The following is a 21230-nucleotide window of genomic DNA, read 5'->3' on the forward strand; positions in this document are numbered from 1 at the left end:
AGCAGCGCGTTGCCAGGGCACTCTGGGCAGCAGGTGACCCTGTGCTCCGCGGCTGAGGCAGCCGTCCGGGCGCGAGGGGCTGTTGCCCCACCCATGTGCTCCAGAAAAGCCTAGTCCACACGTTCGTCCCCTCCCCTTCACCCTCAGCTGTGGCTTTAGACGCCTCGCTTAACAGACACAAGGGGCTTTATTTATTTCACATATTTGACTGTTCGTCACAGAGCAGACGAAAGCAGGTTTTGGAAGTGGAAATGTAGCACTCTCGTCTTGGCCTCCTTCTTCCCACCATGGCCATGGCTGTTTCCAGTAGAAGGCCACAGTGGTCATGCGCCCCTACTGCATGTCCTGCAGTGCTTTATGGGGCTGGGGGACAGCGGAGGTGGGCAGGGGCCGCTCTTGCTCATGGGGTTAGGAGGACTTTTCACAAGAGACCCGAGCCAGCAGTCAGGTGGCCTCAGCCCAGCCTGTCCTCTTGGGGCCAGACTGAAGTCCAAAGGCTGACGGCCCCCAGGGATAGACTTGGCTGAAGAACCGGGTGTGTGGTTTGCTGGGCTGTTATTTAGTCTTTTCGCCAGCAGAGGGCGGCAGGGTCCGGGCCAGGCAGGTGGGTGGGAGTAGCAGGGCTGGGCGGGGCAAGGTAGAGGGGGCAGGCAAGGCCTTCCGGACTCCTTAAGTCTCGGACTCGTCTGTCTCTTCCGTGGAGCCGTCACTCTCGGCGTCCACTTTGCGGGAGTGATGGAGGGGCCTCCAGGGGGAGCCAACCCGGGAAGGGGTCCGGGAAGGCAGGCAGCTGGCCTCAGGCGTGGCAGTGACCGAGCTGACCAGGCCTGGGACCTGAACCAGCCTGAAAGGGAAAAAGCCCAGAGGGCAGCAAGGCTCCTTCTGTCCAGAGACCACGACCTCCACGCACGCACCCCTGCTCCTGGACGAAGCTAAGGGCTTAGTCCACAGAACTCGTGAGGCCACCTCGGGCCTCTGCTGACCCCCAAATCCTTCCCTGACTGGCAGGGTGTTACCGACCCCACGGTGTGACCCATGGCGGGCAGAGCCGCGTCCATCCACAAGGGGGCAGCATCTTCCCACTTGTCACTTACAGCCGTTCCAGCTCTTCATCCATGGCTGGATCCTGCATCAGATCTCCTTTGTCAGGCAAAGCTCCTAGGAGATAATTGTGGGGCACAAAACTCAGTCCCAGGTTCCTTCCTCCTCTGCCTCCTCTGCTGACCCTAGGGAGGGCTGCTCCTGGGTCAGAGAACAGCCACGGGCAGGAAGTCCTGGGTGCCCTGGGGACCTGTCGTGGGCCCTGCTGCCCAGCCTCCCTCACTGGGGGCAGAGGCAATGGGGAAAGCGACATTTCCAAGCAAACAGGGCGTCCCCTTCCGAAATGTCTTGGGGTGTGAACTGCTGCTGGTTCTGGAGGCCCCAAGCCCCACAGGCCAGAGGTGATCCAATGTGTGCGCCCCAGGTAGGGTGGCGCCCTCTTAGAGACAGCACCGGCTGCTCCTGCTCCTGGGGGCGGGCAGGGGCCCTGCGTCTCAGAGGTGAGAAGAGGAGGCTGGGTCTCAAGGCCGAAGCCCACGTGGCATGGCCAGAGGTGGCCAGGAGGGGCGCTGTCCCATCTGGACTTAACTCCAAGCCGAGAGTGGAGGCGAGGCGCGGCCTCCACAGCGCCGGTCTCCAGCCTCTCCACATCTCCAGGGGATGCCGCCAGGCCCCTTCTGCGCTACGTTCGTGGTTTTCAAACTGGCTTCCATGGAACCCTCCCATTTTCCTGGGTGCCTTGGGGGCCAAGGGAGCAAGGTGCCCCCTTCCACAAGGGGCTTCAACCAGCGCGTGCCCAGATCTCCATCACATGCGCCAGAGCTGTAGGTGAGGGCAGAGACCGCGTGTCTGCCCCCCACGCCAGGCGTGAGTGCTTGGGACAGGCTACCGGATGAGTGTCTTTAAAAGGCCCGGAGAGGCCGAGAGGGGATGAGGTTAGCCCAGGCTGTGCCCCAGCTGCTAGTCAGCTCTTCCCGGGTAGCAGCTGTAAGCTTGGAAAGGAAGGGAGGGGCCGCTGCTTGGGAGTGTGGGCGCGCACCCCCTGCAGACCCTCTCCCACCCCACCCTCTTCCTCCTGACCCCTGACGTCCAAGCCTAGCTGGTGACCTTGGCTACCAGCCTCCCTTGCTTGAGGGGCCCTAGACCATGGAAGTGCTGAGCACCATGTGGCTGGCTGTGCCCCTGGGGGTAGCCCTGAAGACCTGTGGGCGCTCCTCCCAGAGCTGACCCAAGCAAAAGGCCAGCCTCCTCTGAGACTCAGCGCCCAGGGCCCAGGGCCCCAAGCACCCTGGAAGCTCCCCTGGGGACAGACACAGAGAAGCAGCCGGACAGTCGGGCAGACCGGCAGACCATGGCTTTTCCCCTGGAGAGCAGCGGCCGGGGGCGGGGCAGGGTGGGGAAAGCCAACCCGTGGGACCAGGACAGGCAGCCGAAACTGGGCCAGCGCAGGCTCCCGCCTTTTTGTTCCCTTTCAGGTGAGTCGGTGTTCCTCCCCAGACACACCTCTGCCCTGTTTGTAAATGGGATCCAGGGCTCTTTGCTAGGTCATCTGTGGAGCCACGGTGAATAGCCCTGTGCCTGCCCAGCAGGCAGGCCGCGCCCCACGCAGCCCTGGCGGGCCCGCTTCATGTCCGGGCAGAGCGCGGCAGCCGGAGCGCTGTCCCTTACCATGGGAATGTGAGGCCCAACGGGGCACGGCCTGGGGCTGTGCACATTCCGCTCCCTAGGACTCAAGGCCACAGGGCCACCTGCCGGACCCGGACCTGGACCCAGGGGTTGGTGGGGCCGGTCGGGGCTCTGGCTTACCTAGGGCTTGGTTGATCCCATGATGCTTTGAGAGCGCCACAAGGAATCCATAGAAAGTCAGTCTCTGCACACTGCTCAGGATCTCTTTGACAAGAGCTGGGGGCGGGCAGCTGCAAGGGGGACGCAGAAGGCAGAGTCAGACCAGGGTCGGCCTCCTCCAGCCCTTTAGGCCTGGCAGGATTCCAGGCCCACGAGCCACCGCGGGAGCAAGGCTTGGCTGCAGGCAGCTCTGCTCCCTACAGGTGACACCTCCTGGGGGTGCGTCCAGAACAGCTGGCTGTCCTGCCCCTCAGGTGACTTCATGCCGCAGCGGACTGCTGAGCCCTCCCTTGCTATAGGAACGTTTAAAAATAGTTATTTGATGGGCAGAGGGACGGAGAGAGGTCTTCCATCCACTGGTTCACTCCCACAATGGTCCAAACGGCCAGGGCTGGGCCAGGCCGAAGCTAGGAGCCAGGAGCCTCATCTGGGTCTCCCATGTGGATGCAGGGGCCCAAGGTCTTGGGCCATCCTCTGCTGCTGTCCCAGGTGCATTAGCAGGGACCTGGATCAGAAGTTGGGCAGCCAGGACTCGAACTGGCGCTCCAGTGTGGGATGCCAGCAACACAAGCGGTGACTTAACCTGCCGTGCCACATGTGGGCCAGGTGGGAGCAGGCCTTTCTGTGGGAGCCCCCCGGGGAGCTAGAGTCAGCGCCCTGGCGAGCAGCACGGGGCACTGTCCCGTTTCACATTCCACCTGTTCCCAGGCTCAGGGCCCGTGAGCCCTGGGGCCGAGGTGGGGTCTGTGTGCCCATTTCTCACCTGTACTTGTGCCGGTCACACAGGTTTTCCAGGCACTGGCAGAAGAGCGACGCCTCCACTCCCTCCAACATGCTGGCCTCACCCAGGGCCGGGCGCTGGCGGTGCTGCCCGCTGGACGATGTCGGCACGATGACCGTGTTGGGGCTCTTGCCCGACAGCAGATCCTGATAGATGGCGGCCACGCTGTCCAGGAACTCTGGTGCCACGAGGGGAGGGGCACAGCTCAGCCAGGGAGGACACCTCTCCTGCCTTCACTGTCCCCTCGCCCTTGAAACAATTCTTGTATTTATGTGACGGGCAGGCAGGCAGGGGGAGAGCGCCCTCTTGTGGTTCACTGACGGCCAGGAGCCAGGAACTCCCTCCGGGTCTCCCATGTGGATGCAGAGCCTCAGCTACTTGGGCCCCTCCTGCTGCCTCCCAGGGTGCCCGTGTGCAGGAAGCTGGAATCAGAGGCAGAGCCGGGACCTGAACCCAGGACTCGGAGCCGGGGTGTGGGTGGCCCAAACAGCATCGTGAGCACTGGGCCAAACACCTGCCCCTCCCTTCTGTGTGGCGTGGCTTAGCTCCACGGCGTTCTCAACACTCAGTGAGAGAGGACGCTGGGAAGTCCCACGCCATGGGCAGAGCCCCGAGGCCGGGTGCCAGCCTCCATGGCGGGTTCCCTCGCGCCCCGTGCTTGTCTGCAGCGCTCAGCCAGCGAGGGGCTTTGCGTGCTTGTTCTCCTTGTGTAGGGGCCCACCTGCCTCACTCGCGCAGCAGCAGTAAGGAGCGGGGAAAGCCCGCATGCTGCTGGTTTGGGAAACGCGGCATTGTTCCCAAAGCTCTGTCGCTGTAACCAGTGACTCAGGGCCACCACACACTGGGCCGAGTGCGGACGGTCACGGCCAGGGCACTGCATGTCTTCTGTTCCTTCCCAAGTGCTCGGGCGCTTCGGGGGAAGGCAGGACGCCTGCAGCCGCCACTGAGAGCCCCTGCCTGCATAGTGCTGGGGCAGCCGCCAAGGCCGAACGCGGAATGGAAGGGAGGCCAGGGCTGGCAGGAAGGCCGCCGCCGGCTTCCAGGACAGCCTTCTCGGTACTGCACGGGTCCGTGTAAGCGCGTCTCTTTATGGACAGTCAGCTGTTTCTAAGCCAGCATTCTGCGTGATGCCGTTTGGGTGTGGGCTGGGAAACCTCCGTAATGATTGGTCTATGTTGATCCCACCTGACTCCAGAGGGATGCAAGGGTCCGCTGGAGGGGAGTGGGGGCAGGGTGGGAGTGAGCGGACTGGCGTGTGCTGACCACCGGCCACGGGAGGAGGCTGTGGATCAAGGGCGGTGACAGTGTGGCCAGGCTAGAACGCAGGCGTGGGAGGCGGCCTTTGCTTCAAGCCAGGGCTCCTCACTCATGAGCTGGGTGACCCTGGCCACTTCCTCAGGGAAGCTGCCCACTCCTCCTTTGATTTTTATTTATTTGAGAGGTGTCAGGGAGAGAGAGAGAGACGGATAGACAGAACCCCCATATGCTAGCTCACTTCCCAGTTCCCGCAACGGCTGGGGCTGGACTGCAGCTGCAATGCATAACCCAGGCCTCTTCCATGGGTGGCAGGAACCCAGCTACTTCACCATCACCGCTGCCTCCCAGGGAGCTGGAGCCAGATAAACCCAGGCACCCAGCGTGGGATGCGGCAGCCTTCACCTCCAGGCCAGTGCCAGCCCGCACGCTCGTCTCACGGAGGACCTAGCTCTCAGGGTGCTGGGAGGCTTCGAGTCCTGGCTGCTGTGCCTCGGGCCGACAGGGGAGGCTGTCAGTGAGCAGCGGGTGCTGTCGATGCTGCCGCGACCGGCACTGACTCCGAGATGGGCTTGCGCTGCCGCCTGCAAGCGGTGTGGTTTTCTGCGGCTCCAGGCGGCTGGGAAGTGGGCTGTGCACCCTGAGTCCTGTGAGTGCGGGCGAGCACTGGACGCCCTGGTAATGACCGGGGTGAAGCACCTCCCCCCCACAAAGGAAGTGTGTGCCAGGTACACAGATGGGAGGGGCAGGCGGGGAGCGCGGACGAAGACCGCAGCCACGTGGGACCCTGGACCACGCTCACCTGAGTAGTAAAATTGGATCTGGAAGGCAAAGAGGAAATCTGAAAAAGACATCAGGCAGTCCATGGCGTCGTCCATGAGCACAATCCTGGGGGGGGGGGGCAGAGAGAGGGAGAGAGAGAGAGGTCCTGCTCCGAGCTGCGCCTGGGCCTCCTCCTTGGCTTGGGCAGCCAGCCTTTGGAACAGGGCTCCCGAAGCAAGCTCCTCCCAGTCACCTCACCGCGGCGTCCACCGCGCTCGGCCGCCGGCCCGGCACCGCGCAGGCTCGCAGGGCAGCCTCAGTGGCTCCAGCCAGCGGCTGGAGCAGGGGTGGGGGCAGGAGCAGAGGGGCGACTGTACTGCAGCCAAGATTTCCTTTCCTCAACTTCACCAGTGAACCCTTTCAGTCTGCAGTGAGGGCCGCTCCGTTCAGCATAAATGCAGCTGATCAGAAAAGGCTAAAAGAACAGCCAAGACGTTCAAAGGGATCTTGGCAAGTGGCACTGGGGTCCAGTAAGCTACCAAACGGCCAGGCCTGCTGCAGGCCCCGCCACCCCGGGACGGGGAGAGGCTGCTGGCGACTCCGCATCCGAGGGGTCGAAGGACACGCCCACCCCGCCACTGTCACGGGTTGGCCCCCTCCCGGGTTTTCCTGTCTCTAGCCCTTCCCTCCGGGCACCCACCCCACAGGAAAACCATTTGGCTGGTGAAGGGCTCAGAGCAGGGCCGCGCTCACTCGGCTCAGGGCCTCATCCGAAGGCGCCAGGAAGGGACGGAAAGGAGCCCTTGCTGGGCTGCGTCCATGAGCCAGGCCCGGGGCACGGCTCAGCCCCAGACCCTCCCGGGCTGCGCCTGCTCGCTGCACCTTTCCGGCTGTTTAAACTCTGGTTTCGCTCTCCTGTGTGTTTTTCTACATCCCCACCTCCCTGTGTCGGAGGGTCCCCAAAGTGGCAAGTGGCTGAGTGCCAGAGAGAGCCGGCGCTGCGGGCTCCCGGGGGAGGCGCCGTGGAGAGAGTGCGGTGTCCCCGAAGACAGGGGGCGGCCCCTCCGCAGACAGCAGTGGGAGCGGGTGCCTGCCCGGCCGATGCTGGACTAGATGGTATCCCGCCGCAGCCCTACCGGGGAGGTCTCACAGCACTTCCAGTCTGTAGCCCACCTGCTTTCCGTCAGCCCACAGTGCGGCGTTTAAAATAGACAGAGCGGGGCGCTGGGCACAGGGGCTGACGCCGCTTGGGCCGCTTGCATCCCCATCAGAGCGCCTGGTTCAAGTCCTGGCTCCCCTGCCTCTGACCCAGCTTCGCGCTAAGGTACACCCTCGGGAGGCGGCAGATGATGCACAAGTACTGGGGTCCCTGCCACACACGTGGGAAACCCGGATGGAGCTCCAGGCTCCTGGCTTTAGCTTGGCCCAGTCTTGGCTGTTGCAGGCATATGGGAGCTCGCTCTCTCTGATGTCTGTCTCTCTGCTTTTCCCTGTCCCCCAAAGAAATATTTAGGACAAAAAATTAAAGATATAGAATAGAAACACCAGTATTTTACTTCTTAGTTTCTATAGGTAATTTGTCTTTTTGTTGTCACTGATAGCTGATCACTGGTTTCTCACATGTCTCGAGGTGAAAGCAAGCTGCCTCTACTACTCCAGCCGTTCAACATTACAATCCCAGCCTGGGGCTGGTGTTGTGGCACAGCAGGTTAAGCCCTCGCTCACGAAACAAACATCCCCTATCGGAGCACCAGTTCGAGTCCCTGCTGCTCCACTTCTGATCCAGCTTCCTGCCAATGCTTGGGGCCCATGCACATACATGGGAGATCTGGATGGAGCTCTGGGCTCCTGCCTTTGGCTGGACCAGCCTGGCTGTTGCAGGCATTGGAGAGTGAACCAGCAGGTGGAAGATTTCTCTCTCTCTGGGTCTCTTTCTTTTTCTTTGTCACTCAAATCTTAAGGGAAAAAAAAAAATGCCAGGTAGAGAACTAGTAGGGTCAGAGTGTGAGCTGACGCAATGCTGCCAATGGCCGCAGGAGGGCGCCCTGGTCGCTCCATCAGTGGCTCCTGAGGCTAAATTCAGGGTCCTGGGCTATGGGTACCCCCATTTCTTATCATTTGAGGCAGGCGAAGGATGAGAGAAGGCACAAAGCCCAACTTCTGACACCTGGATGGCGAGGGAGAAGGAAGGGCAAGGGCAGCATGGGGCAGGTAGAGGAGACGCTCAGCAGAGACACAGACTGGAGGGAGGTCCTCCCCAGGCTCGGCGGGAGAGAGGGGTCCTGGCGGAGAGAACCCGGGGACCTCGCCTTCCCGCCCCACTCCCAGGACGGCCAGCAGCCTCAGGCCCCACAGAAAGGCGCCGGGCTGGGACGCCCCAACCTGAAGCCACCGGGAGGCCCCGAGGCTTCCCCGGTTCCTCACGGACCCCAGCCCACGGCGCCAGCTCGGGCCCACGCCCTCCGTCGCCTGTGTAGCTCTCACTCCTTTACGTCGTGAGGAAATGAAAACACCGTGAAGCTGCCAACCCCAGAAGTTACCTCCACGGCAACGCCCACTGGGACGCACCCTCCCGGTCAGCCCCCAGCGCCCGCAGGTGCACCCGGCCGGCCGGCGCCCCGCGGGGGAGGGGGCAGGGACGCGCGGCGGACGCCAGGAGAACGCAGTCCAGGGGCGAGGGGTGCTCCCGCCCGCCCGCCCGCAGCGGTGGGACCCGTGGCTACGCAGCTGGTGGGCGTCCAGCTAGGGTTCTCAGCACCGCCACCGACCCCTGCTCAGGCCGGTGCCCGGGAGGCGTCCCGCAAACTCCCGCCTCCGCCCGCCCCGCCAGCCAATCACCGGGGCCTCTCAGCCTGCCGCCGAAACTTCTCTCCAATCCGCCTGCGCCTCAGCACTCCCGGGGCCGCCTTCCCGCGCCCGCCGCCTCCTGATGGCCCGTCCACACTGTGGTCAAAGGTTTGTTTTCATGTGAATTTGACCATCTATTATTGTGTTTAGAACCCTCCACGGGCTTCCCATCGCCCTTTAGAGTCCCCCATTTTTCTTTAAGATTTACATATTTGAAATAGAGAGAGAGAGAGAGAGAGAGAGAGAGAATCTTCCCAGCACTGGTTCACTCCGCAAATGGCTGCGCCAGGCAGGGCTGCGCCAGGCAGAAGCCAGGGGCCTGGAACTCCATTCTGGTCCCCCACTGGGGTGCAGGGCCCAAGCACTTGGGCCATCTTCCACTGCTTTCCCAGGCGCATTAGCAGGGAGCTGGATGGGAAGTGGGGCGGCCCGGACTCGCTGGAGCTCACACGGGATGCCCCATTGCAGGTGGCGGCTTAATCTGCCGCAGCACAGCGCTGCCCCAGCTCCCCTTTTTTGAGAGGCAGGGAGCCAGGGAGCCAGAGCTTCCATCCGCTGGCTTGCTCCCCAGATGTCTCCAACAGGGACTCAATCACGCCTCCCACGCGGATGGCAGGAACCAATCACTTGAGTCATGGCTGCTGCCTCCCTGGGTCAGCACTGGCAGGAAGCTGGAGTGTGGAGTCCAAACCAGGAATCCAAGGCAGGCAGTCTGATGCGGAACACGGCATGTCAACCCCTAGGCTGACCGCTCGCCTCCTGAGTCCCATTCTTACCCGGGCTCCCACGCCTCCTCCATCAGACCTCTGCCTCCCCGGCCCCCAGAGGCCACCGGCAGCCTCCCTCTCTGTAACCAGCCAGGCCCACGCCAGGCCCTCAGCCTGCCCGCCCCCTCCCTGCAGTGCTCCCCGGCTCAGTGCCCCGATGCCTGCCGACTCATTCTTCGGGCTGCAGCCTGCTCAACTCCTCCTGGGGAGGCCAAAGGGGAAGGGCCTCCCCCGGCCCAGACGGCGGTGGCCTCGCTACTGCTGGCCGCTCCCGTTCCTGCCACCTGCTCGCACTGTCCACTGCGCCTCCGGAACGTAAGGTCCACCAGGTGACACCTCTGGCTCCAGCATGGCGCCCACAGAGCAGGCGCTCAGGAAACAGTTGTTGAACGAAGGAATGCATGGAAAGTGAGACGGGGGCCATAGGCCCCGCTCTTCCCCCGTCAGGGGACGCCTGGGAAGCCCGTGTCAGAGGGGTGAATGAGAGGCAGGGCGCAGGGAGTCCACACCCCGAGAGAGCCGGGCTGCATCTGCTCCTGCGCCCCTGGGGGCGGGGCCACGGGCACGATCGGTTTCCCAGCTGATCTGCGAAGCAGTGAGCTGCTTGATCCCGGACAGCTTCGAGAAGCCGAAGGCTCACGGGTCCCCGGGGCTGCTCCCGGCTCTGCCAGGGGACGGACAGAACTCCCAGCTTCTGCTGCACGGGCTCGGCTGCGCTGCGGGGCGGGCTGAGGCTACGGGGGATTCTGACTCTACAGAAAGGTGCCTCTGCAAGCGCGAGCCGCGCTCCCCTCCGCCTCCAGACACGGCCCTGGAGACCCCGCGCACCAGCATCCTGCCTTGGAAGCGCCGCAGAACCGTGGGAAAAGGCAGGCAGGAAGCCACTGGTGACAGGCACAAGCCCAGGCCGCGGGCCCTCAGTCCGCACAGCCCATGGTTCACTCTGAACTCAAACTTGTCAGCACCCCCAGGGGCTCAGGAAGCACCCTCTGGCAGCCCAGGTCATCCACATGTGCTGTTTTCCGGTCCGTGGCAGTTGGCTCAACAGCCCTTCCTGCCAGGGGCCTTTTGCTAACGTGCCAGCTGCTCCTGACACCTGGAGGAGCCTTGGCCGCCCTGCTTTGAAGTGGAGCCAGCAGGGAGCTGCTGCCAACCCAAGTCTGCACAAATCTATTGGATCATGGAGGGACCCTTGCAGGCCAGGCCTCAGGGAGAGACAGGGAGGGGAGAGATAAAGGCACCCGGGTTCAGGCTGGCTCCGAGCAGAGCCATGTGGAGGGTGGAGTCCAGGGTGGGCAGCTGGGATACAGAGAGAGCGCTTGGCAAGGGCCTCGCTAATCCCAGGGGGCTGGCCGCTCCCTCCCTCTCTGCTGACTTCCAACAGCTGGGGTGGGCTGGTGGGGGCGCGGTGGGTGCCAGGGAACCTACACTCGCCCATTGCCTCCTCCCCGCTCAGTGGCACCGGCTGCAGTTCTGGGTCCAAAGGCCCTGGGGTCCAGTTCCGCCTCTCACCGGCCAAGTTGCCTTTTCCCTCTGAGCCTGTTTCCTCCTTTGTGAGGAGACAATCCTGTTTCCCAGGATTCCCGTGTGGAATCGATATGGTGATGCATTCTGCTTCAAAAATTCAGTTGCCATCACTCAGTGTTTTCTATCTGGTTTTGTAAGATGCGGCAAAGCCCAGAATTGCAAATAAAAATAGAGCTCAGAGGAAGTGCGTGCTGCCAATGCCCAGGCAGGCAGGGGCTCCCAGGCGGAAGCCAGCTATTTGGTTTCGAGTGCACAGCGCACAGCCAGGCCAGGGAGAGGAGCCACCTTCCATGACTGGACTTCTGGGGGGGGGGGGCGGGGGGGGGCGGGGGAGGCCACATGGCCCGTGTGCCCCCTGCTGTTTGCCTCCCCAGTGCGCCTCTGTGGGCTCTGGGCTAGCAGCACAGCCAGCAGCGGGAGAAGCTATGAAATCACTCCCAGGGGCTGGCGCTGTGGCGCAGTGGGTAAGGCTGCCTCCTGCAGTGCTGGCATCCCATTTGGGCGCTGTTTGAGTCCTGGCTGTTCCACTTCCTATCCAGCTCTCTGCTGTGGCCTGGGAAAGCAGCAGAAGATGGCCCAAGCCCTTGGGCCCCTGCACCCATGTGGGAGACCCGGAAGAAGTTCCTAGCTCCTGGCTTCGGATCAGCACAGCTCCGGCCATTGCAGCCAATTGAGGAGTGAACCAGTGGATGGAAGACCTCTCTCTCTCTGCCTCCCCTCTCTCTGTGTAACTCTGACTTTCAAGTAAAATAAATAAATCTTAAAAAAAAAAAAAAGAAAAAGAAAAAGAAAGAAATCCCACCCAGTGACTTCCCCCAGGTGGAGGAACAAGGCAGGCGTGGAGGTTTCCTGGGACATTTCCTGAGGGCTGCCCGAGGCCCTGGCTCTCTCTTGGCTCCAGCCTGCCTCCCCCACATCCCCCCCCACCTGGCAGTGCCAGAGAAGCCACCCCAAGAGGGATGAGCAGCAGCGGAGTGGCTGCCATCACAGAGGCACCCTGAGTTCATTCCCCTCACATCTCAATCTGTAAGGAAAGCCTGTGTCTCTACTGAGAGCACCAAGGTTCACAGGGTTACGAAACCTGACCAAGGGCCAGCATTGTGGCACAGCGGGTTAAGCCGGCGCTGCATCCCATGTGGGCGCCAGTTCAAGCCCTGGCTGCTCCACTTCGGATCCAGCTCCCTGCTGATGTGCCTGGGAAAGCAGAGGAAGATGGCCCAAGTGCCTGGGCCCCTGCCGCCCATATGGGAGACTTGGATGAAGCTCCTGGCCAGTTTGTGGAGTGAACCAGCAGATGGAATATTTCTCCTTTTCTCTCTGTAACTCTGGCTTTCAAATAAATAAGTACATCTTTTTTGAAAAGAAACTTGCCCAAAGGTATGAGCTGTAAGTCGGGGGCAGGCCTCTCTGATTGGAGTCATAGCTCCTAGACTGGCCAGTAGGCACATACGGGCTCTGTGCTCCCGAGTGGCACCAGAACCTTCCTGCAGGTGCCTCTGGCCCTGCGCCCTTCTTGGCGTGGGTCACTAGTTCGTAGCAGCTGCCCCAACGAGGGCGGGGGCTTCTTCCTTGCAGACAGCTTGAAGCCCAAGAGCGGGGGCGAGGTACGGACCTCAGGCACAGAGACCCAAGCCCAGCTTGTGGCCTGGAAGGCCCTCCTCTCCGCCCTCTGCCTCCAGGCCCCTTGGACGCTAGGCCCACTGGCTCCTCTCAAGCCCTCGCAGGCCCAGTCCGGTGGCTCGCTCTCCGTCACGCTCTATACCTCAATCCCTGCCACCCTTTGGGACTTAAGGGAAGCATTTAAGACCTCAGAAGATCACAGAGAATAACATCACAGACGCCAGTGGCTCACAGACCTTGCCATTCCGCCAGCCTTGAGTCGGCTGGTAAGAGCTTGGTACGGTGTGACAGCGCCCAAGCCAGCTGGCTGCGAAGACACCAGGCTTCCCCCTCCCCCTCTGCAGAGGGGCTGGCGGGCTGTCCCGGGGACAGCCATGGCGACGATGCCTGTTTGGGAGTTGCCTGCACTGCGCCTTGCTGTTGACATCCTCACTGATAACCTGAATTACTGGTCTTTTCAACTTTTGCCAATTTGATAGGTGTGAAATGTTATCTCAACTGGACAGGGGCTTCCTGACTCCTGGAGAGCTTGGGGTGAACATATGCCCGAATGCCTGCTCGTTAATGTTCTCCTGCACTTGCTTTTTCCTATCTTTATACTATTTTTCTCTTTTCAAAATTTCGCTGATTTTCTTTGGACTCTTTGCACTGCTGTTCTTCATCGATTTGATTTGTAGGAATTCTTTATAAAAATTTCCTGAGGCTAAAAAATTTCTGGAATTCTGGAAGTGAATATGTAACAAATATCCTCTTCCAGTCTAGATTCGCTTTGCAACTTTGCTTTTGTGAATGCAGCATTTCCACTCTGAATTCCCTGATGGGCCGGTGGTTACGTCTGACGCTGCCTGCAATCAGGGCGTTCTTGCTTTCTAGTTGATTTATGAGGTTGCTCTGAAAAGTCTGTGTGAAATGGAATTAAGAGGGAAGTTTATTTTGGTGCCAGAAATGGAAATCTTTGTAGTTTTTCCACAATATACATTTTCCATGAACTTTCTGACAATTCCATGCATGGATTTCAAAATATTTTCTGCACCAAAATCAATTTATCTCAGGGCTGGCATTGTGGTGCAGCAGGTTAAGCCACTTCTTGTGACACCGTATCCCACATCAGAGTGCCAGCCTGGAGTCCAGGCTGCTCCGCTTCTGATACAGCTCCCTGCTAATGCTGCTGGGAGACGACAGAAGATGGCCCAAATACTTGGGCCCCTGCCACCTGTGCTGGAGATCAGGATGGGGTCTGGGTCCTCTCTTGGTGTAGACCTGGCCCTGCCTTGACTATTGTAGGCATTTGGGGAATGAACCAGAGGATGGAAGATTCCTCTCTCCCTTTTTCTGTTACTCTGCTTTTCTAATAAATAAATGTCTTAAAATATTTATCTTTTAATTCCATCGTCCATGAACATTAAAATAATTTTACATTTATCTACTTTCATTTTTTAAAAAGATTTATTCATTTGAAAGTCAGAGTTACACAGAGAGAGAAGGAGAGGCAGAGAGAGGTCTTCTGTCTGATGGTTCACTCACCAATTGGCTGCAATGCCCAGAGCTGCACCGATCTGAAGCCAGGAGCCAGGAGCTTCCTCCGGGTCTCCCACATGGGTGCAGGACTTGGGCCATCTTCTGCATTCCCAGGCCATAGAAGAGAGCCGGATTGGAAGTGGAGCAGCCGGGACTTGAACTGGCGCCCTTATGGGATGCTGGCACTGCCAGTGGTGGCTTTACCTGCTATGCCACAGCGCCAGACCCTTACATTTTGTTTTAAAGACAGAGGGAGGGAGGGGGAGAGAGATACAGAGAGATCTTCTATCCACCGATTCACTCCCCTAATGCCTGAAACAGCCAGGACTGGGGCAGGCCGAAGCCAGGAGGTGGGACCTCAATCCAGGTCTCCCACATGGGCGGTAGAGACACAAGTACTTGAGCCGTCACCTGTTACCTCTCAGGCTGTGTGTTGGCAGGAAGCTGGAATTGGAGGTGGAGCCAGGACTTGAGCTCAGGCACTCCCATATGGCATGTGGACACTGCAAGAGGTGTCTTGAATACTAGGCCAGATGTCTACCCCAATATACTTGTCCTCCTTTAATCATTACAACTCCTGTTCCCATTTTATAAATAAGGAAAGTGAGACTCGTACAAGCTAGTTTCCCAAAGGCTCAAGCTAGTAAGCTGTGGAACCAGAACTTGAACGTGAGAAGTCTGACTCTGGTTGGGTTCCACCAGCCATCAGGAGCACCTTCCAACGTGCAGGGTATAGAGAGAGGCTATGGTAATCATTTGACTGCGATAAAATTTGCTTGCCTATACCCACTGCTGCACGAGTGAGTGAGGAGGAGGGACTCTGGCTGGGCTGTCATGGAGTCTGCTTCCTCTTTTCCAGCGTTTTCAGCTTGCACCTGCTGCCGCAGGGCCTGGCCGTGATGTGTGCGGTGCAGAAGGCAGGCGTGTGTGGAGACGCCATGGCCCTGCACGGGCTCTGGTCCACAGCTGCCTGTGGGTTACATTCTTCCACACACACATCATCGCAGGCTGAGCCTCCTTCTGCAGCCTGTCCCCAGACCTCAGGGCCCGAGTGAAGTAAGCCCAGCAGAGAGAGGGCAGAGGGCCACGCTCTGCGGAAAATGCAACTGCCCCGGGGGCTTAACCGCAACCATTTGTGATTCTGGTCAGATGCCTGGGCGTGTGTGTGGGCCCTGACCTTCAGGACAAAATTGACAACTGCGAGCACCTCCTGGGACATACGCACGTTTTCTACCAGCACACGCCAGCTGGGAGCGGCGGGGAAGAACAGCGCTGAGGATGTGGGACTGACATGGAGGCCTGGTGCTTCTATGTGGGGAGAAACCAAACTTCTCCTCATGTGGAACTCATCTCCAACTCTGCAGCCACCACACTGTGCATTCAGCCTAGGCCCTTCTGTTGCTTATATTGAGTTCCACTTGGGAGACAGGGACGAAAGCTCCTAGCTCCTGGCTTCGACTTGGCCCAGCCCCGGCTGCCTTGGTCACTGGGGGGTGAACCAGCAGATGGAAGACCTCTCTCTCTGTCTTTCCTTCTCTCTCTCTCTCTCTAACTCTGCCTTTCAAATAAATAAATAAATCTTAAAAAAAAAAAAAAGAAATACTGATGCATATAGGCTAAGATGCTGATCTTGTTTGTAGAGTTAACGCATAACCTCTGGACTATTGTTAGAACCATGTGAGATGCCACACAGGAACATTCACTCATAGTGCATTCATGCAATCTCCCATTCTCACCCATTCACGCACACAGGTACCTAGTATCGCGCTGAGAGCTGTGACCCAGGAGCAAACGAGACTGGGGCAGGTCCTGCCTGCCCCTGGGCGCACACACTCATGGCTCCTTTTCTTTCTTTAGGAATTCTCCAGTTAGAGTCATAGCTGACTTTTACTCTTTTTTTAAAATATTTACTTGAAAGGCAGAGATAAAGAGTGAAGGAGAGACGGCGGTGGGAGGGGGGAAGAGACAGAGAGGATCTTTCATCTGCGGATTCACTCCCAAATGGCTATAATGGCCGGGGCTCGGCCAGACCCAAGCTAGGAGCCAGAGCTTTATCTGGGTCTCCTACCTGGCTACAGGGGCTCAAGGACTAGGGGCATCCTCTGCTGCTTTCCCAGGAGCATTAGCAGAGAGATGGATTGGAAGTGGAGCAGCTGGGACTTGAACTGGTGCCCATAGGGGATGCCAGCACTGCAGGTGGAGGCTTAGTCTTCTGTGCCACAGTGTCAGCCCTTTTATTGTTAAGTACAGTCTTTTAAAAATATATTTTATTTGAGAGGGACAGAGAGGGAGGGAGAGAGAGAGATCCCATCTACTGGTTCACTCCCCAATTGTGCCTGGGAGCCAGTAACTTAACCCAGATCTCCCACGTGGGTGACAGGGAGCCAGGTACCTGAGCCATCCCCTGCCACCTCCCAGCAGGAAGCCGGAATTGGAGGTGGGGCTGGGACTCGGACTCAGGTACTTCCATGTGGGATGTGGACATTCCAAGTGGCGTCCCAATCACTGTGCCAAACACCTGCCTTAAGAATGCTGTCCCCCCCCCCCAAATTTTGGGGCTGCGTCTTCCTTAAAATAATCTCAACCCAAAGGGGAACCACCAAGCAGACTTGAAGCCAAGTGCAGTTGGCTGTTTTTAAGAGAGAATCTCCTATGCTTTTTATGCAGCTAAGAAAAAAAAAAAAAGCCTTAATCTCTTTTGCATTGGAGATAAATGAAAATATTAAAGCGAAAGCCGCAGCTTTTACCAGTGGCCAACTATTATTGGGAAAGATACGTATCCAGTGCACAATGAGGGGGAAAAAACCCTACACGATTTTAGGTGTGCGATCGCTAAACAGGCTTTGCACGAGACCAGCAAAATGAGCTCCTGAGCTGTGAACTGCAGAACATCCTGCCCCGGTGTCGGGGCATTTCCCATTTCCCAAGTCACAGAGGACTCAGTTGGCTCGTTCCGGAAGGGGCGAGGTGATCTGTGGGGCAGCCCGGTTGCTGTGGGTCAGAACACCAGGCAGGAATGATGTCGTGACTCAGGGAGCCAAGAGCCAGAGGAGACTGGGAGCCTGGTGTCTGGACCCAGGCTGACCCAGGCTCTGCCGCTCACAAGCTATCAGTGCGCTGGTGACACGGCTCTTCCAGCCTCCGTTTCCTCTTCAGGAAAATGGGAAGTAAGATTTTTTTTTTAAGATATCTTAATTAAATTTTTTTTAAGAGCGAGCAAGCGAGCAAAGAGCATGAGTGAAACCTCCCATCCACTGGTTCACTCCCCAAATGCCTGCAGTGGCTGGCATTGTGGACTGGGCCAAAGCCTGGAGCCAGGAACTCCATCCAGGTCCCCCACATCGGTGGCAGGGACCCAGACACTTGGACCAACACCACTGCCTCCCGAGGGATGCATTAGCAGGAAGCTGGCAGTGGGAGGACTCGGACCCCGGTGCTCTGTTGTGCGATGCAGGCCTCTTCTTTTTTTTGACAGGCAGAGTTAGACAGTGAGAGAGAGAGAGATAGAGAGATCTTCCTTCCGTTGGTTCACCCCCCCCCAAGTGGCTGCTACGGCCAGCGCTGCGCCGATCTGAAGCCAGGAGCCAGGCGCTTCCTCCTGGTCTCCCATGTGGGTGCAGGACCCAAGCACTTGGGCCATCCTCCACTGCCTTCCCGGGCCACAGCAGAGAGCTGGCCTGGAAGAGGGGCAACCGAGACAGAATCTGGCGCCCCGACCGGGACTAGAACCCGGGGTGCCGGCGCAGCGGCTCACGAGGCTACTCCTCCACCTGCGGCCGATGCAGGCTTCTGAAAGCCCCAAAGCTTTCACAAGGATTAAGTGAGGTCATTAAGGTGAATACATTCAAGTGGGACAATGCAAGTAAATGCATTCCGTGTGGTTCTGTAAATCCGGGCTTTTCCAGAAAACAAGACTTCTGTTATCCTTGCTCTGCAGCCCCAGCTCGGGTGGTGTATGACAGTAAAAGTAAACTGAGGCACAGTCCAACTGCCTCGTTTCCTTAAACAGTGTGAATGATGGTGAACCAAACACAGGAACTCAGCGTCTAAGTTCTCCTGCCACGCCCTGGTCTGGGCCGTCTTGAAGACCCTCCCAGAATGCGAAATGCAGTGTGCCCTTCCCTCCACTGGGCTGTCACTCCATGCCACCCGCGTCCCCAGTCTCACTGCAAGCCAAGTCTTGCCCCTCTTTTCTCCGAATATCCTCTAGGGTGTGGTCTCTGGCTGTGATTTTGGGTTGGGGTTGTTCAGGTGGGATTTTTTTTTTTTTTTTTTTTTTTTTTTTGCGTCTGCCTCTCTGCACCTTGCAGCTCCATCTTCAGACCCTGAGGCTCCCTGCAGGAACCACAGAGGATCACCTGGTTTCCCTTTGAACATGCAGAAAGTGCTAGGTTTGGGGGAAAATCCCAACTGGACCCTCTCCACATACCAACTTCTTCCCATCTGTGCACATTCCAGGTTTCTGCAAGGAGTGCTGGCCAGAGAGGCCGCGGTGGATTCAGGGGCCCAGCAGACGTACCTGGCTGCTTTCTGAGTAAGCTCCAGTGGGAAATCCGGGCACAGCAGCTGCAGCAAACAGTGGTACTCCTTCATGGTCAGCAGATCTGCAGAGGGGAGGGGAGGAGCACGTTAGGTCTCTGCGTGTTACGTCACTGCCCTCCTGGAGACGAACCAGTGTCAAGGATGTTGCTGCTGGCCGCTCACCTCCAGGGCTGGGATTTTAAGAGCAAAGCTTCTACAAAGCTTCCCCTGGAAGGGAGGCACCCAGCTGCAGTGTTTTGGCCAAGCAAGCTTCACTGGTTGGAGAAATAAATGGTCAGGTGGTGGGAGGAAACAAGAGCGGCACCTTGAACAGCCTTCTCAGGTTGATTTTCTTTGTATACAAAACCCGAGAAGAACGAGGCATTTCGAAGCTGGTTAAGGCGTCGAAAGTCTCTGGCTCGGGAGCATCACCACTGCGTGCCCCAAGACCATCCGCTGGACGTCTGGAAGCGGCACTAAGGAGAAGAGGAGAGCAGAGAAACCCACAAACCTTACTACTCCGTCAGCCAGGACTGCAGCCGGCTGGCTGCTTTTGGATGCCTGCACACAAATCTGGTCACCCAACTACAGGCAGCCAAGACAAAGGTCCAAGACACACAGGCAAGGCAAGGCGTACAAGAAAATGATCCCTGATACACAGAAACAAACACCAGTCACATCCCAGTGGGGCTTACAGGACCCCGAGACAAGGGATACACCGATGCCTAAGCGCTTTGTCACCGTAGGTACCAAGCCAACAGGTTTCAGATCAGCTGGGAAGAAGCCACCTGCACGTAGTCCCACGTGGCAAAGCGTTTCACCGGCGGAAGGGCATGCCATTGGTGAAGTAGAGCCTGGCCAGGAGGACGAGTGAGGACAGGGGATCCAGAGGCCGTGGCGGCATCTGGGGAATGAAGACGATGATCACAGGCCCTTGGTTTCTTTGGACCTAAGTTAGCCCAAGCCGCAGGAATCCAGATCTTCTGCCCCTGCTAGCTTGGTTGATGCTTCTCCAAGACAAAAACCCCAAACCTCCAGGGACAGGCCTGGGTTCCTGCTACTTTTTCATCACAGCTCAGTTCAAGGTGGGGGCAGAGAGTGAGACTAACCACACTGCCCAAGTCAGGGACACCAAAGGAACAGACCCGGGTCACTGCAGGTCAAAGCATCAGCGTGGCTTCTGTGGCCTTGGCTCTGGCCACAGTGGGGCGTGCGCCTTCCTCTCCTTGCCTGCCTGACCTCGGGTGCAGCCTGGGAGGAGACCTTGTTCCTCACGGGAGGGAGTGAAGGCGCTGGGGTGAAGAACAGGGGAGGCAAAGGGAAGGGAGAGGAGCCAGCCAATGTGACCTGTTCTCATTTAATTGTCACTCCGGGACTTCCGCCCGAGGAGCACGAGTGTTTTTGGCAGGGAGCACATGAAGGAAAGTTCTATCTTTGGATCCCTGCTGCTTTCCTAGGCTAAACTTTGGTGGGCATATTTGCTACCACTCTCGGGGGGAGGGTAAAGCGCCTCACAGGAATTCACATGGATCACCACTCACCTACAAAATATCCTTGGGAAGATGAACAGGGTTAAGGGAAATGAGCAGTTGCGGGGGGTGGGGGTCTGAGAAAGAGTTACGTAACTCCCCCCCCCCCCCCATTGCATAAGGGAAGACAACGGAAGGACTATGGCTCCAGCTCTGCTTCCTGGGGCCTGCATTCTCTTCAGGTTTTGGATGTTTTCCTAGCACACCTGCTTCAAACATTTGCTTCCCAAAGACAGAAGAATGCTTTACAAAACATTTTTTGTACAAAACACTCTTAAAAATACTAACAGCAAAAAACCCACAAAAATAAACACACACACACACACACAAATACTAACAACAGAATTCTGCTCTAGCTTCTGGGATGGGACGTGGCTCCCTCAAATGTTAGGTGAGGAAGGTAGTCAGACACAGAGATTAATGAAATGACGAACAGATAAACAACTTTTAACTGGAGGAGAACAGTTCTAATTCCACTAAGGTGGTGGCCAGATAAGATCAAGACCAGATGATCTCAAGGGAAAGACATCTGCCACTTACAGCCCCTCCTCGGTGGCTGCAGGGGGGTGGGGGGTGGGGTGGTGGTGGTGGCGGTGGTGGTGGTGATAAGACTTGTTTCCAAACCAGAACACTGGGGTGGGCGTTTGGCCTAGCAGTTAAGATGCCGCTGATGAGGCCTGCATCCCACATCAGAGTGCCTGGGTCTCTTTCCCAGCTCTGCTTCCAGCTAATGCACACCCTGCGAGGCAGCAGGTGATGGCTCAAGTAACTGGGTTCCTGCCACCCACATGGGAATCCCAGATTTAGTTCCCAGCTCCTGGTTTTGGTCTGGCACAGCCCTGGCTGTTGTGGGCAGCTCCGTGTGAACCAGCAGATAGGAGCTCTCCATGTCTTAAACAGGTATGATCGTTTTTTTTTTTTTTCTTTTTTTCCAAATTCCATTCATTTATTTGAAAGACAGAGAGAGACAGAGACAGAAGATAAAGAGATCTCTCTGCTGATTCACTCTCCAGATGCCTGCAATGGTCAAGCCTGGGCCAGCCCAAAGCCGGCAGCTGGGAGCTCCATCCTGGTCTCCCACATGGGTAGCAGAAACCCAACGACTTGAACCATCACCTGCTGCCTCCCAGGGTGTGCATGGGCAGAAAGCTGGAACTGGGAGTGGAGTCCGCACTCAAACCCAGGTACTCCCATATGGGGTGGGTCAACATAGCCCCC

At 58.2% G+C, this 21230-nt stretch overlaps 1 protein-coding gene across 2 annotated transcripts in view; it reads right to left on the reverse strand.

Annotated features, from left to right (window-relative positions):
- Positions 1-168: 168 nt before the first annotated feature.
- CSTPP1 (centriolar satellite-associated tubulin polyglutamylase complex regulator 1) overlaps positions 169-21230 on the reverse strand; it is a 236695-nt gene continuing 215633 nt past the window's right edge. For both annotated transcript variants that reach the window (XM_062198016.1, XM_062198015.1), the window contains 6 exons: positions 18482-18566; positions 5724-5809; positions 3650-3845; positions 2848-2957; positions 1095-1158; positions 169-844 (listed from right to left, as the gene is read on the reverse strand). In XM_062198016.1, coding sequence (XP_062054000.1) covers positions 670-844; positions 1095-1158; positions 2848-2957; positions 3650-3845; positions 5724-5809; positions 18482-18566 — 716 coding nt within the window. In that variant the 3' untranslated portion in view covers positions 169-669. The remainder of the gene's footprint in view (positions 845-1094; positions 1159-2847; positions 2958-3649; positions 3846-5723; positions 5810-18481; positions 18567-21230) is intronic.

Source organism: Lepus europaeus, chromosome 7 (assembly GCF_033115175.1).
Source record: "Lepus europaeus isolate LE1 chromosome 7, mLepTim1.pri, whole genome shotgun sequence".
Lineage (NCBI taxonomy): Eukaryota > Metazoa > Chordata > Mammalia > Lagomorpha > Leporidae > Lepus > Lepus europaeus.